Source organism: Neofelis nebulosa, chromosome 2, assembly GCF_028018385.1.
Source record: "Neofelis nebulosa isolate mNeoNeb1 chromosome 2, mNeoNeb1.pri, whole genome shotgun sequence".
Lineage (NCBI taxonomy): Eukaryota > Metazoa > Chordata > Mammalia > Carnivora > Felidae > Neofelis > Neofelis nebulosa.
In genome coordinates, this window is record NC_080783.1 from 110,812,605 (window position 1) to 110,828,641 (window position 16,037).

Below are 16,037 nucleotides of genomic sequence, written 5' to 3' on the forward strand. Positions count from 1 at the left end.
TGACCTCCATCTGGGACCATCTCTGCAACCAGTCTACTTTATCCTTCTCTCTCCACCAACACTTGGTTCCTGTCTCCAAAAGAGGCCAAGGTCAGGGTTGCCACCTGCCGGGGCTCAGCTCTATCTGAAAGGTGACAGGGGCTTCCCACACCTCGGCCTGCAGTTCCCAAGTGCCTCCCAAACCCTGGGCCTGGGAAGGAGCCTGCCTGGCTCTAGTGGGACCAACTGTGAGCACCATGCCAAGGTCTCTCTTCACCCAAGGGAAGGACTGCAGCTGAATAGTCCCTCCGGTGGACTCCCCTTCCACCTGCCTTCAAAGCCCCTACACTCACACTTTCAGGGATTGCCTCCCCCTACAGCATGGCCTCTCCCAGTGCACACCGCTTGAAAGGTCTGTATTAGCCTCACTGCAGAACCCCCCCCCTCCCTCGAGCCCCAGCTCAAGCCAGCTGCCCCTGCTTCTGGGGACCCCACTGAAAACCTAGTTGTGCTAATGGCCTTTAGCTCTGTTATAGGCTTCCTAGCTTCTCCTGTGTGTGTGCCCCAATTAGGACACGGGATGTTTGGGAGCAGAGGTCCTGCATGGGTGTCTTTGGAGTCCCTGTGATGCCCAGGAATATGCTGAACTCCCTTAATTGATCAGCTGATTGTCACCATGGGGTTGGCTGGTGGCCAGCAACAGGTGCATGGAGTGCGGGCTCTGATGACCTGTGGGGAGTCTTTGCTGAAGAGGCCAGGGTTAAAGATCAGGCTGCTGTGAGGCTCTGCTGGCTGGGGCTGCCATGTGGGAGGGGATGGGGCCCAGGACAAAGTCCTGTAATAAATTACGTGGGGCCAGACTGCTGGGCCATTTCCTCTTGGGTCCCTTCTGCGTCTTCCTCCTCTCCCTTATTTTCTGACACGCCCAGAGCCCTGGCACTGCCTCGTTTCCCTGCTCTTTCGGAGTGCCCAGGGTGGAGGGGAAGGGAGTCAGCGAGACCCCAGTCCTGAGAAGGTAGGGGAATACGGGGGCTTCTCTGCCAGCCGGCTGCACTGGTGGGGGGGCTGGGAGGGCTATGTTCTGCCAGCTGGGAAGATGGGAGGAGGGAGTCACCCCTCGGGAGGAGGGTTGCGGGGGGTGGGGGACTGGGGGGGCTGTGTCCTGCCAGCTGGGAGGATGGGAGGAGGGAGTCACCACTAGGGAGGAGGGTCGCGGGGGTGGGTGGGAGGTGGGCTGGGAGGCACGACTTGGCGAAGCCCGGCAGGGTGCACTTGGAAACAAGGTGGGAAAGGCCTGAGAAGTAGAGAGCTAGAGATTCCTTTCAGGAGCCTAGAAACCAGGAACACCAGCCCAGAGATTTGTTCCATCAGGATGCAGGGCCGGCCTGGGGGCCGAGGAGGAGGAGGAGGAGCAGGAGGAGGAGGAGGGAAGCCGACTGGCCCTCTTCCGTAAGAAGGTGGACTCACTGGCAGGGGGGGATGGCGGGGGCGGGAGGCGGCCGGGCCAGCTACCCTAGCCGGCAGCCTTCTCATAGCAGGAGGACTCACCGAGGAGGAACCATAGGGCATAAGGGACCGCCTGGGTACCGATCATCTGGCACCTGACAGACGTCAGCTGTGCCACATGTGCCATCGCACTGTGCCCTCACAGCACACTGGTGTTATTGCCTCCATTTTATGGACAAGGAGACTGAGGACCATGGAATGGGGCGCAGAGTCGAGACTGGACTCCAGGGCCCAGGCTCCTCTGACTCACCTGTGTATCATCTTGGACAATTGCAGGCAGTTGTGTCAATCACCTCTGAAAGGCTTGGGCCCCTGGGGAGAGGCAGGACCCTGCCAGCCTGGCCCCAAAGCCTCCTGGGTGGGAGTGTTGGGTTGTTGGGGCCCAGGGGGCTGGGGGAGGGTTTTTTTCTCACTTGAGCTGCCGGTGTGCTGGGCATCCATCCCTATTTCACAGATGAGAAAATCTGAGATGTAGAGTAGGAGGGTCTGGCAGCCAGAGGAGTGGGGCCCCATCCTAAATCTTCTAAGTTGGGTATGTTTGTTCCCCACAGCCAGGCCTCCCCCTGAGTCCACACTCTGTAACTCTGGACTTGAATTTTGTTCTAACCCATAAAACCCCAAAACTCCATTGCAGATTTTAGTTCAAAGAAAACCAAAACTCTACACGGGGCTGGCTCTCTAGGCCTGCAGCATGTGGCCCCAGGAAATCTGTTTTGAACCACTCAGCTCAATAGCACTTCCTGCAGGAAGCCTTCCCCACTGCCCAGGACCTGCCGGGCACCCTGCTGACTGGCCCTCAGGTGCCTCTTCCCAGAGGACCCATGTCCGTGTCTGGCTTAGGTCCTGGGGTATTCTCACTCAGGCACGGCGCGAGGCACAGCTCTGTGGGGAAGTGACGCGGCACGATGAACACTCCCACTTACCCAGTTGCATCTATGTCACAGCACGCTTTTCACATCTTGCACCACATCTCTTGCTTCCATGGTGTCACTCAGTCCACATGACATGCTGCAGTGAGGAAGAGCAGGAATTGCAAGTTTTTCGCAAAAGAGGGCGTTGAGATAAAGGAGGATAACATTCTTTGCCTTGAACCACTGAATATGAGTACCCGGAGGTGCACAGGCTGGATCTCCTCGGGGATCTGTCCCCTGCCCCCACCCAGGGTGTGGCAGAGGACAGGCACTGGGGAAGATACATTGAAGAAATGCAGTAGCTAGTAGCAAGCAAAGCTACGAACAAAGTCTAGTTTTCTATCCAATGCCACTTGGGACTCCCTTGCCTACCTCCTCAATCAAACAGCGTGCACTGTGTTCCTTCACTGCTGGGCTGGTGAGGTGAGACTGTGTGAAGGAAAAGTGACACCACCAGGGGCATAGACCACACAGGCATCAAGAAGTCAGAGGAGGAGATGGCTGGGGCTGAGTCCAGGGTGGGAAGGAGAAAGAGTGACAGAGAAGGAGGCGAAGGGACACAGATGGGCTGTGTAGAGAGGATGGCTTGATGTCAGTGCTGGAGAACTGGGATGTTCCAGGCCAAGGAAGTGGCATCACAAAGATCTGGTCTGGGCACAGCCAGTTCCTGCCAGGAGCCAAGTGTGGGAGGAGGGAAGCAGTAAATGCTCCTTCCATGATGACAGAACTGCGCTGTCCAACACAGTAGCCACAAGCCACATGTGGCTACTGAGCACCTGAAGTGTGGTTGGCATGACTGAGCAATTGAATTTCTAATTTCAACTACAATGAATTTAAACGTACACAGTCACATGTGGCTAGTGGCTACCATATTGGACAGTGCAGTCCTAGAGAGTGCAGCGTATCAGACCAAGGGGAGAGGTGAAGTAAAATAAACAAGGACTTCACAGCCAGACGAGCAGGGGTTCAAATCCTGACTCAGCCACCTACTAAGTGTGGGACCTGAACCCCCAGTGTCTTCATCTGTCAAATGGAACCATGTCAGTTACCATGTAGCACTGTTGTGTAGATTGAATTAATGAACTACTGTTGGAAAACTCTTAGCAGCGTGCCTGAGTACAGTCTGAGCCCCTACTCTGTTCTGTGGGGAGGGACAGAGTGTAGAGGGCAGGCAAAGAAACCACAGCACAGTGGAACAGTGTATGTTAGTCTGTAAATCCCTCAGTGATCACCTGCCTTATTCAAAAAGTAAACAAAAGAGAGTCACTTGAGGCAGCTTACAGAGATACCTAGAATGCAACAAAATCAAAAATAAAATAAAGGAGAAAGCAAGAGGAAGGGAAAATTAAGGTAGGAAAGCACAATTCAGCTCTCTTAGAGGAAGGCTAGTAAATGAAGTTCCAGTATATTTGCTAGACATAGCCACCACGTTCATTGTGAGAGTCCTGGTGGGCAATGCAAAAACGAAAATGTAAGCAGTGCCGAGTTTAAACATGCCCTTGTTAAGAACAAGCTAGTCTCTGAGAAGAAGCCCGGCTTTCCTGATGGGATGTCATGAAGGGGATACCAAGCAAGGGAATACCATTGGCAAAAATAGTAAATTCAGGAGGGCTTCTCAAGGGCCCTCTCTTCCGAGGTCTCTCTGGGCAGGCTGGCAGCACTCTGCCACAGCAAAGCTCTGAGAAGATCTTCTCTGGGCGAGTGAAAACCATGAGTTTCAACGCAGGCCAGGGTCTTCTGGAGCCAGAGAAGGTAGACATTAGCTACAATGGCTGAGTACAGAGTCAGGGAGGCTGCAAGGAAACACTCAAGCCAGGTCTGAAGGAGTGGGCCAGAGATGAGGCCGTAGAGGCGGGCACTTGACCTGTACCTGCAGGGAGCCCTAGAGGCTTGTGTGTCAGGTGTGCAGGGAGGAGGGATAAACCTAGTGTAAGGCCCCGGGAGGGTCTAGGAGCCAGGTTCTGAGAAAGCAAGGTCCCTCAGCTTGACGTGAGCACACACAGCAAGGTTTTTGGCCGTAGGGGTGGCCAGGCCCTATGCTCACTAGGGCAGGATGGGACGGAGGCCTATAGCTTCACACCCTCAACTCTGGCCTTATCTGGGCAAAAGAGAAGGGATCCCTGGTGAGGACCCAGGAGCATCATGTCTCTGGGCCGGGGGTACCTCTTGGGGACATATACCTCCTGAACTGCCAGTCACATGGTATTCACAGGAACGCCACCCCATTGATATCACCCCACACGCCAGACAATCCTGTGTGGTGGGACTCCCTTTCAATGGAGGGTGTGTCCCTCTGGGCCCTGGGCTTTGGAGAAGGGCTGAGCCATCCTGGCTGCATCAGGGCACACGGAGAGACTCAGAGTCGGGGTTGACAGGCCCTGTCCCAGTGTGCACTGCCAAAGCAGCACCACTATGAGCTCTCGCCTCGATGGTGCTGCTATCAGCCCCTCCTGGCCCTCCCCGTCACTGAGCTTGGTGGCTGATCAAAAAGGGAGTAGGATTTCAGGAAGCCAGACAATGCCATAGACAGCAACACAAAGAATAAAAGCAAAATAAATAATAAAAATATACGGATATAGAAACATAACAGAAAGGAGCAAAATGTGAAGGAAAATTCTTCCCCCACCTTCCTCCCTCTATACTCCATGCCAATCCTCAGTTCCAGAAGAAACCACTGGTAACAGTTCAATATAATTACCTCTAAAAAGGATGTATCTCCATTTTTATATATATGCATCTTCCATCTGTTTAAACAAAAATAGCATGATACTATAAAAGATAGCTCACTTTTATTTCATACTCAAATATCAACACACATACTAGATCAAACCATCTGAAACTACCAATATTTGGTTGTCTTGAGTGTCTGCAGTGGGATGGTCTAGTCAGAGTCCCTGTCACCTGCTGGACTGTGCTGCCTTCCACTGAGTGGTGGCCTCTTTCACCTACGCCAGCCCATTTTTGTTCCCGTTTGGAGTGACAGATTCCACATCAGACACCCTTGGCTCTGGAGGAGTTGGCTGGTTGCACAGGGTAACTTCCAAGCCTCTCAATCCCTCACCCAGATCCAGACACCCTTTCTGCATCCCTTCATTGCCAGCCCTCCAGGGTAGCATCCCCCCTCTGGACTAGCTTCCCATAGACCAGAGAGTCCGTGTGTGTTTTGCTTCTCAGACCGCAGTCTCCTGTTCGGTGCCCCATATACCACATGGCACACAGCCCCTCCTAGTCCCAGGAACATTTTGACTCTCTCCCCAACTCCACCTCCCCACTCACCTTTCAGCATTTCTTTACCTCTTCTCCCATACTCCACTTCAGTGATACTCAGAAGCCCATGATAGTGGTGTGGCTTTAGACATCCTACAGCTCTGAAGAGGGCTTTGGTAACCAGCAGCTCACCCTTCTCCTCTCAGGTGATGGTCACCCCCATTCTGGTTCCTTAGGTTCAGTACACCCTGGGGCCAGTGCAGGACACTGACCCTGGTGGGCTCAGCAGCACACTGACCTACTTCAGGGCTGGGCAAGGGGCCTGAGCTAAGAATAAAGCATCTCACTAACAAGAAGCAGGAACTTGCAAATACTCTGAGGGCTTTCCCTCAGGGGCAACACCATACTTACTTCCCTGGGATGGGGGGGGGCATGTCTGCTCCCATCTTCCTGGTGGCCATCTATCCATCTACCCACCCACCCACTCATTTATCCATCCATACATTCAGCAAGCATATTGTGAGCCCCTACTGGAATGAGTAGGGCATAGTTCTGTTTTTAAGATTCTTGCAAGTGTGAGAGAGACACACACAGTGACACATAAAAACAGCAATAAGAGCTGAGGTAGAAAATTATAGCTGTAGCATATGAGGGTGTGTGTACCTGTGTGTGGGTATATACAGGCAAGCACATGTGTTCCTTCCAAACTCCTATCAGATGAAGCACACAGACACCAAAGTGAGACAGAATGCGGGGGGACTTCTGGAACTGCATGAAATTTGGTGTGGCCTGTGGGAGGAGAGGTGAGATACAAGGCTGAAATCTAGACAGGTCATGATCCCGAAGGACCTGAATGCCATAAGGGTATGACACACATGCTCCTGGCTATGGAGAGGTATGATATGGTCAGTTTTTTGTATCTTTTAAAGATCACTTGGTTGGTAGAATGGAGAATAATTTTTTGGAGAGGCCAGGAAGCAAGTCTACCTGGGAGGCTTCCTGTCTCTCAAGTGAAGGATGACAGGGGACTAAGAGTTGGGCAGGAGGCATCACAGACTGTAGTTTTTCCTTTCTTTTAGTGTCTTTTACCTGGCTTTGGTATTAGGGTAATGCTGGCTCAGAATTAGGAAGTGTTGGGAAGTGTTTTCTGTGCTTCTGTTTCCTGGGAGATGTTGTAGAGAATTGGTACCATTTCTTCCTTAGATGTTTAGTGGAATTCATTGGTGAAACCATCTAGGCCTGATGCTTCTTTTTTGACAGGTTGTTAATTATTGATTCAATTTCTTTAATAGATATAGGCCTATTCAGATTGTCTATTTCTTCTTGTGTGAGTTTTTGACAGTTCTGTCTTTCAGGGAATTGGTCTATTTTATCTAAATTTACCAAATTTGTGGATATCTAGCTGTTTATAATATTCCTTTTTTATCCTTTTAATGTCAATGGGATCAGGTCAACTATCCTCCAGATGTCCCTCTTTCATTTCTGATATTATAAATTTGTGTCTTCTCTCTTTTTTTCTTGGTTAGCTTGGCTAGAGTTTTATCAGTTTTATTGATGTTTTCAAAGAACAAGATTTTGGTTTCATTGATTTTCCCTATTGATTTCCTATTCTCAAATTTGGGATTTCTGCTCTAATTTTTATTGTTTCTTTTTTTCTTCTTCTTGCTTTAGGATTATATTGCTCTTTTTTATCTAGTTTCCTAGGGTGGAAACTCAGATTATTAGTTTTAGATCTTTCTTCTTTTTAATTTTTTTAAAGGTTTTGTTTTTAAGTAATCTCTACCCCCAATATGGGGCTTGAACTCACAACCCCGAGATCAAGAATCACATGCTCCACTGACTGAGCCAGTCAGGCACCCCTTAGAACTTTCTTCTTTTTTAAAAAATTTTTTAAAAATGTTTTAATTTATTTTTGAGACATAGAGAGACAGAGCATGAGCAGGGGAGGGGCAGAGAGAGAGGGAGACACAGAATCTGAAGCAGGCTCCAGGCTCTGAGCTGTCAGCACAGAGCCCGACGTGGGGCTCGAACTCACGGACTGTGAGATCATGACCTGAGCTGAAGTCGGACGCTTAACCAACTGAGCCACCCAGGCACCCACCTTCTTTTTAAATATAGTCTTTCAATGTTATATATTTCCCTCTAAGCATAGCTTTCACTACATCCCACAAATTTTGATAAGTTGTATTTTCATTTTCATTTAGTTGAAAACATTTAAAATATTTCTTAAGACTTCTTTGATTCATGTGTTAATTATAAATGTGTTTCTTAATCTCCAAGTATTTTGGGATTTTTCTATTTTGATTTAATTTAATACCATCATGGTCTGAGAGCAGACATTGTATGATTTCTATTCTTTTAAATTTGTTCAGGTATGTTAATGGCTCAGAATTTGGTCTATCTTGGTGAATGTTCCACATGAACTTGAAAAACATGTATATTCTGCTGTTGTTGGCTGAAGTATTCTACCAATGTCAGTTACATTCAATTGATTGATGATGCCATTGAATTTGATGATGTCCTTACTGATTTTCTGCCTGCTAGAAGTGTCATTTGTTGATAGAGGAGTATTAAAGACTCCAACTATAATAGTGGACTCATCTTTCTCTCCTTGTAGTTCTACCTATTTTTGCCTCATGTATTTTGATGCCCTGCTTTTAGGTACATACATGTTAAGTAATGTCATGTCTTCTTTGAGAATTGGCCCTCCTGGGCCAATTTATTGTTGTTTGTTTGTTTGTTTGTTTGTTTATTCATCTATTTTTGAGAGAGAGAGAGAAAGTGCACAAATGAGCTAGGGGCCGAGAGAGAGAGAGGAAGAAAGAGAAGTGGCTCATCCAAAGTGGGGCTCACGCTCACCCAAAACGGGGATTGTGTTCATGAACTGTGAGATCATGACCTGAGCCAAAGTCAAATACTTAACTGACTGAGCTACCCAGGCACCTCTGTTGTTTATAATTATGTAATGCCCTATTTATTCCTCATAATTCTCCTTGCCCTGGAGTCTGCTTTGTCTGAAATAACCAAAGCTACTCCAGCTTTCTTTTGATTAGTGTTAGCATGGTATATCTTTCTTTATCTCTTTATTTTTAATCTGTTTTTATTTTTAAAGTGGGTTTCTTGTAGACAACATATAGCTGGGAACCTCAAGTTTTAATAGATGAAATCTTCAAATGAAAGCAATCATTTAAAGATGGGGATAATAGGATGACTCAAATGTTTAAAAAAATTTTTTTTATGTTTATTTATTTTAGAGAGAGAGAGACAGAGCACGAGCTGGGTCAGGGCAGAGAGAGAAGGAGACAGAATCTAAAACAGGCTCCAGGCTCTGAGCTGTCAGCATAGAGTCCAACGTGGGGCTCAAACCCACAAACCATGAGATCATGACCTGAGCCGAAGTCGAACACTCAACTGACTGAGCCACCCAGGCACCCCATGATTCAAATGTTTTATTCACAATTGCTAATAGCATTCACTGGGATAAAGAATGCATGGAAAAGAGCAGATGCGGAAACAGAGGAGATGAGTTGCTGTGGTCATGCTGAGTTTAATGTGTCCATAACCTATCTGCTGGACATATCCAGAAAATGGGGCTTTGGTAGACCTGGAGTTCAGGAGAAAGGTGGGGATTGGAGACATTGATTTTGGACTTGGAAGTGCTTTAATCCTGGCAGTGGCCCTGGAAGAGGGTGGGAATGCACAAGGGGGATGTGCAAGCTGAAAGAGAATAGAATGGGGGTCACCAGATCAGGGAGAATTCTTTGGTTTCAATGACTTAGCTCAAATAATCAAAGTACAAAAAGTCAGAGACAGAATTTCTGTCCTTTGTCTCCTTCCAACTCCCAACTTTACTCTCCCAAGCCAGCTGTTTTCAGGACATTAGGACAGTAACCTCTGGCAATTTTGGAATCACACTTCAAATCTTCGTGGCTGGAAAGAAAACCACCCCCCAGTTCCAATTAGAACATCTCAGGGAAAGCCTGTGGTTGGCCCTTGCTTGAGTCATAGTCTGGTTCTGGGTACCATGATTTATGTCATTGACAGTCCTTATCCGGAACACAGTTTGGACAAAGGAAGGAGAATTTCCCTGAAAAGAACAGAGGGAGGCACTTCAAGCAGACCAAAACAATCAGCATCTCCCTCAGACAGGAAGAGGTCAAGGTGAAGGGAAAGGCCCTAGGAGGAGATTGGGGGCCATATTCTTATGGCATTCAGGTTCTTCAGGATCATGACCTGCCTGGATTTCAGCTTTGTATCTCACCTCTCCTCCCACAGGGTACAGCAAATTTCATGCAGTTCCAGAGGTTGATTTAGCCTTTGGTGTCTGTGTACTTCATCTGATATGAGTTTAGAAGGAACACATGTACATGCCTATACCCCTGGAAGGCAGCCAGGAGCTGGGGGCAGGTTTGAAAGGAGGCAGACCAGGGTTGGATTCCCAGCTGTGCTGCTAACTTACTGGGTCACCTGCCCTTTGTGGGATCCCATTTAACAAATGGGGGAACACCTGTGTTTTGGGGTGCTATGAGATTTATATAAAGTATGTCATGTGTCTAGCTATGCTGCCTTGCTTACCTCAGCACTCCCTATAGTGTGTGGTGGTGAATGGCTTTCACAGGTGTCCAAGCAGATAAAATTTGTGCTTCTGGATGACAGGGACTGTGTCTTAAGTACGTTCGGAACCACCCGGACTCCCCATGTCGAACCCAGTACTGAGTGCAAAACAGATGTTCAATAAAGATGAGATAGGATAGAAGAAACTGAGAAAGCATCTTCTCACACTTAGGTGGGACGGTGACTTATTCGTCCATTTATTCGAGAATCATTTCTTGAGCTGGGCCCCATGCAGGGCATTCGAGGATGTGCTGAGGTGCACACGTGGCCCCTGCCCTCCAGGGGCTCCAAGGCAGGGCCATGAGGACTGATGATCTGCTTTTTCTCTGCTCACAGGTCGGGGGAGCTGCCACCCAAGATGTCGGCCTTCAGGCTGGTAAGAATTGCATCTATTGCATCCAGGGATTATCTGGGAATTACACTCAGCGAGAGGCAAGGAGAGCCCCCAAGGAAAACGTCAGAGACAAAGGAGTAGGAAGAACAAGACAGATTATATTACCTAAAGAAAATGAGTCTGGCCAACCTCTGGGCCTGAGCAGGCGGCCACACTTGGCGCAGTAATCCCTCACTTCTATTTAAGGCTTAAATGCCTTGACAAGGGGATTTCTCTTTTGTTGTCTCATTGCAACAGTTGCAAGGAGCTCACTCAGAGTGGATGGGAATCAAATACTGGGTCCAATCTCAACTTTGGGCTCTTCACCATCTTCCCTCAGCTTAATAAACATCTAAGCGCCTGCTGTGTCCCAGTGGCCAAGAGATGGCTCCATGTGGAAAGGAAGCAAATGCTGAGACACTGCCCTGCCCTGGAGTGGGGGGTGGGGGGCACAGGCCTCCAGGCAGCTGGGGTGGTGCAAGCATGATGAGAGAAGGTTGGAGGCTGGAGGAGCCCAGAGGAGAGTCCCAAACCAGCTTGGGCATTCTTCCCTGCCCTCCACTCCACCCCACCCCTGAATTCCAACCCCAACCCAGGAAGGCTGGATAGAAAGAAGTCCTTTTTGATAAGAAAATGCCCCAGATATTCTTTTTCTGCATGCAAAGCCACACAGTGGCCATTGTCTCCTCCTGGCTGCTGGATCCACACTGCTGAGAGGGGACAGCATCACCCAGCAACCATGGGCTCCTGCAACCAAGCCCTCCAACTATCTGAGTCACAGAAGGGTGGCTAGGGTTGTCTTTTCCAGAATAGAGACAGGCTGTTCTAGGCTGGAAAGAGAACATACGTGGTTTCAAAATTCAGGCTGCAGGGGCTTTTGGTATCTAAATCACTTTAGAACTCGGCACCATTTTGGAGCATGAGGAGCATGAGTTGTAAGGCAAAGCCAGGTTTATTTCACAAAGGAATATACCCATGGGATGCATTAGTCCCAAGGGGCCCACTGGGAACATGACTAACTTCAAGCAGAGTTTAGAAAGCTACCTTTTGGGGGCATATTATGCTCAACTGCAATGGTACACCTGCTCTGTCTTCTAAGATTGCAAGTTCCTTGGGAAGACAGTGATGGCCTGATTCACCAATGGTCCCTTTAATGGGTCCTAGTGACTCCTGAATAAAGGGCAGAACCACACTGTGCTTATTCCTGACATACCATCCAGTGGTTCTACTCCATGCCTGGCACCACTCAGGCTCCTGACCCACATTATATTCCATCTTCACAACAGCCCTGGGAAGCTGCCCCATTCAATAGGTGAGGAAACTGATTTCAGTGAGGTTAAGTGACTTGCCCAAGGCCATCTCACTCATGGAAGGTAGAGAAGGAATGAGAACCCAGTCTGTCTGACTCCAAAGGGGCTAACCATTAGGCCGCTCTGCAAAACTGTGCCACAGCAAAATGCCATAACACATACCACAGACTGAGCAGCTTAAACAACAGAAATTTATTCTCTCACAGTTTTGGAGACTAGAAGCCCAATATCAAGGTGTCAGCAGGGTTTGTGTCTGGTGACACCTCTCTTTCTGGCTTGCAGATAGCCACCTTCTCACATGGCTTTCCTTCTTGTCACACAGAGAGAGAGAGTTCTCTGGTGTCTCTTCCTCTTATAAGGACACCAATCCCACCAGGTTAGGGCTCTACCTCTTTGACCTCATTTAACCTTAATTACTTTTTTATTTTTTTATTTTAATTTTTTAATGTTTATTTTATTTTTGAGATAGAGACAGAGCATGAGTGAGGGAGGGGAAGAGAGAGAGGGAGACACAGAATCCAAAGCAGTCTTCAGGCTCTGAGCTGTCAGAACAGAGCCTGATGCGGGGCTTGAACTCGTCAACTGCAAGATCATGGCCTGAGCCGAAGTTGAACGCTCAACCGACTGAGCCACCTAGGAGACCCCCTTAATTACTTAAAAAAAAAGATGTTTATTTATTTTTGAGAGAGAGAGAACACGTGCATGAGCAGGGGAAGGGCAGCTCTGCACTAACAGCAGAGGGCCCAACACGAGGCTCAAACTCACAAGCTGTGAGATCATGACCCAAGCTGAAGTCGGATGCTTAACTGACTGAGCCACCCAGGTGCCCCAACTTTGATTACCATTTTAAAGGCTGTATCTCCAAATACAGTTACACTGGGGGATAGAGCTTTGATATATGAATTTAGTCTACAACAGGCTTTAATGTGTACTTTAACCTGTATTGTTGAGAAAACTCAAACATGTTGAATAACTACATTATGGAAAAAAGTATCTTTTTGAAAACAATTAGCAGTGGACCCCGCCCCCCCCCAGGCTAATAAAAATCTGTAAACAAATTTTTTAATGTTTATTTATTTTTGAGAGGCAGGGGTATCCAAAGCAGGCTCTGTGCTGACAGCAGAGAGCCTGATGACGGGCTTGAACTCATGAACCATAGATCATGACCTGAGCCAAAGTCAGATGCTTAACCGACTGAGCCACCCAGGCACCCTGTAAACTCTTTTGATATAATTAAAATAGGACTCAAGTTGAGAGAAATTTGATTTTTGCACTTCAGAAGTATACTCCAGGCTGGGAGTGAGGTGGGGGTTTCTCCAGCAGCAGCTGAGGGGTCCTTCCTCAAAGAATATGACGAACTCGCTGCTCTGCCAGTTGCTTGCTGTATGACCTTGGCCAGGCTTTCCATTCTCTAGACCTTAGTTTTACCACTAGTCAGATGAACATGGGGCTGTCTGAGACTTCTCAGGACATCAGGGGCAGTGCCCTTTCTGACCCAGTGGTCCTGCCCAGGAGTGGGGAGACACAGCTACAGCTTGTGAGGTGCAAAGACCACACGCGAACTAGCCACCTATTACCCTAGTCAGCTGATACCCACTCCTCCAGTCTTCCTCCAACCTCTTTCAACCTCCTCCTCCTGATTTCTCTGGCCACCTCTTAGAGACAGACTGGCATGGTTCATATCCCAACACTATCACTTACATCTTCGTGGTTAAATAGAATTAACGATACCATTGTCACAGGATTACATAGGGTCATTGGAAGTCATACATAATCCCAAACTTTGATAACAATATTAGGACCACTAGATGTTCTGAATATGTACAGTGGGTGACAGTGGTCTAGACTAAGGAAACAGCACATGCAAAGGCCCAAAGGGATCCAGGTCATGGTGCATCTGGGAAAGTACTGGGAGCAGGTGGTAAGTGCCAGGGCTGAATCTGCTCTGTCCACTGTGGTGGTCATGAGCCCCAGGTGCTACAAATATGTCTGCGTTGAATCGGGATGTGCTGTAAGTCTAAAGCACATGCCAGATCCAAGGACTCAGTACAAAGAATATAAAATATCTCATTAACAATTTTTACATTTCTTACCTGTTTAAATGATAATATTTTTAATATATTGGGTTAAATAACAACATTCTGGTGCAGCCACTCTGGAAAACAGTACAGAGTTTCCTTAAAAAGTTAAAAATAGAACTACTCTATGACCCAGCAATTGCACTACTAGGTATTTACCCAAAGGATACAAAAATATAGATTTGAAGGGATACATGCACCCTGGTGTTTATAGCAGCATTATCAAAAATAGCCAAACTTGGGCGCCTGGGTGGCGCAGTCGGTTAAGCGTCCGGCTTCAGCCAGGTCACGATCTCGCGGTCCGTGAGTTCGAGCCCCGCGTCAGGCTCTGGGCTGATGGCTCGGAGCCTGGAGCCTGTTTCTGATTCTGTGTCTCCCTCTCTCTCTGCCCCTCCCCCGTTCATGCTCTGTCTCTCTCTGTCCCAAAAATAAAAAAAAAAAAAAAAAAAAAATAGCCAAACTATGGAAACAGCCCAAATGTCTACCCACCGAAGGATAAATAAAAAGTTGTATTTGTATATGTATATATACATATACAATGGAATATTAATCAGCCACCAAAAAGAATGAAATCTTTCCATTTGCAATGATGTGGATGGAGCTAGAGTGCATTATACTAAGCGAAGTAAGTCAGAGAAAAACAAATACCGTATGATTTCACTCACGTGGAATTTAAAACAGATGAACATAAGGGAAGGGAAAAAAAGAGAGAGAGAGGAAAGCAAACCTTAAGAGACTCAACCATAGAGAACAAATTGAGGGTTGATGGAGGGAAGTGGGTGGCAGGATGGGCTAGATAGGTGCTGGGCAATTGTGATGAGTGCCAGGTATTGTATGTAAGTGATGAATCACTACATTCTATACCTGGAACCAATTTTACCATATATGTTAACTAACTTGAATTCAAATAAAAACTGAAAATAAAAAAATAACAGCATTCATAACATTAATTTCACCTGTTTTTCTTTACATTTTTAAGGTGGCCGCTAGAACACTTTCATTTTTTTTTTTTTTTAGAACATTTTCTTTTTTTTTTTTTTTTTAATTTTTTTTTTTCAATGTTTATTTTTTTATTTTTTGGGACAGAGAGAGACAGAGCATGAACGGGGGAGGGGCAGAGAGAGAGAGGGAGACACAGAATCGGAAACAGGCTCCAGGCTCCGAGCCATCAGCCCAGAGCCTGACGCGGGGCTCGAACTCACAGACCATGAGATCGTGACCTGGCTGAAGTCGGACGCTTAACCGACTGCGCCACCCAGGCGCCCCAAGAACATTTTCAATTACACATGCGGTTTGAGCTGTATTTCTATTGGACAGTGCTGGCCTTGACCACACACTAAGGATTTACAAATTGTGCATTGTATACAGCCTCCCTTTCTGGCAGCTGAGGGGATAGGATGAGTGCACTGGGCTGTATCACTTGCCCCACCCCTGAGCTGGAGGGGATGGTGCTCACCAAGAACCCCATGTATTGGGGAGGGGTGAGTCCTCAAACAAAAGTTGAAGTCTTTTAAAGAAGGTGATTAGGTCTTGCATTGCCCATGTATTGTTCAACCATTAGATTGTCCCTGATTTTGGCTTTGGGGATCCCATCACAAGGATGCACACACAAGGTAGCTGACTTAAGGATGAACATGTAAATAGATCTTTCTCTTTGCCATCATCACCAGCTTCTTCACCCCCCACCCTATGGGCAAGTGAGGAAACCGAGATCCTGGTGCTGGCACACATTCTGAGCCACCCCAAGGCCCTGGGCAGAGCACAGTTTTCAGTCACATTAATGAAACCCCATCTTCCTTCCAAATGAGGACTATGAATGTTTACATATCTGTGTGCAGAGGGGCTGGGAACTATTCAATGCGGAAGACTGGTTGGAATTATTTTGAAATTCAAAGCACCTCTCTTAGATCAGCCCAGTCTCCAGTGCACAAAGTCATAAACGTTTGTTTGTTGACAAATCAATCATACCTTATCTTCAACCATACTTCATCAGATAGGGAGGGGATACAATGCCCAGGCACTGTGAGACATTCCTGAGAAAAACAAGGTCTTTGGCACC

The 16,037-nt window shown here is 47.5% G+C and overlaps 1 protein-coding gene across 1 annotated transcript in view; it reads left to right on the forward strand.

Moving 5' to 3' along the window:
• Positions 1-842: 842 nt before the first annotated feature.
• Positions 843-16,037, forward strand: part of MYO7B (myosin VIIB) — an 84,941-nt gene continuing 69,746 nt past the window's right edge. The window contains exons 1-2 of the mRNA XM_058715637.1: positions 843-994; positions 10,554-10,593. Of these exons, the coding sequence (XP_058571620.1) occupies positions 10,576-10,593 (18 nt within the window). The 5' untranslated portion in view covers positions 843-994; positions 10,554-10,575. The remainder of the gene's footprint in view (positions 995-10,553; positions 10,594-16,037) is intronic.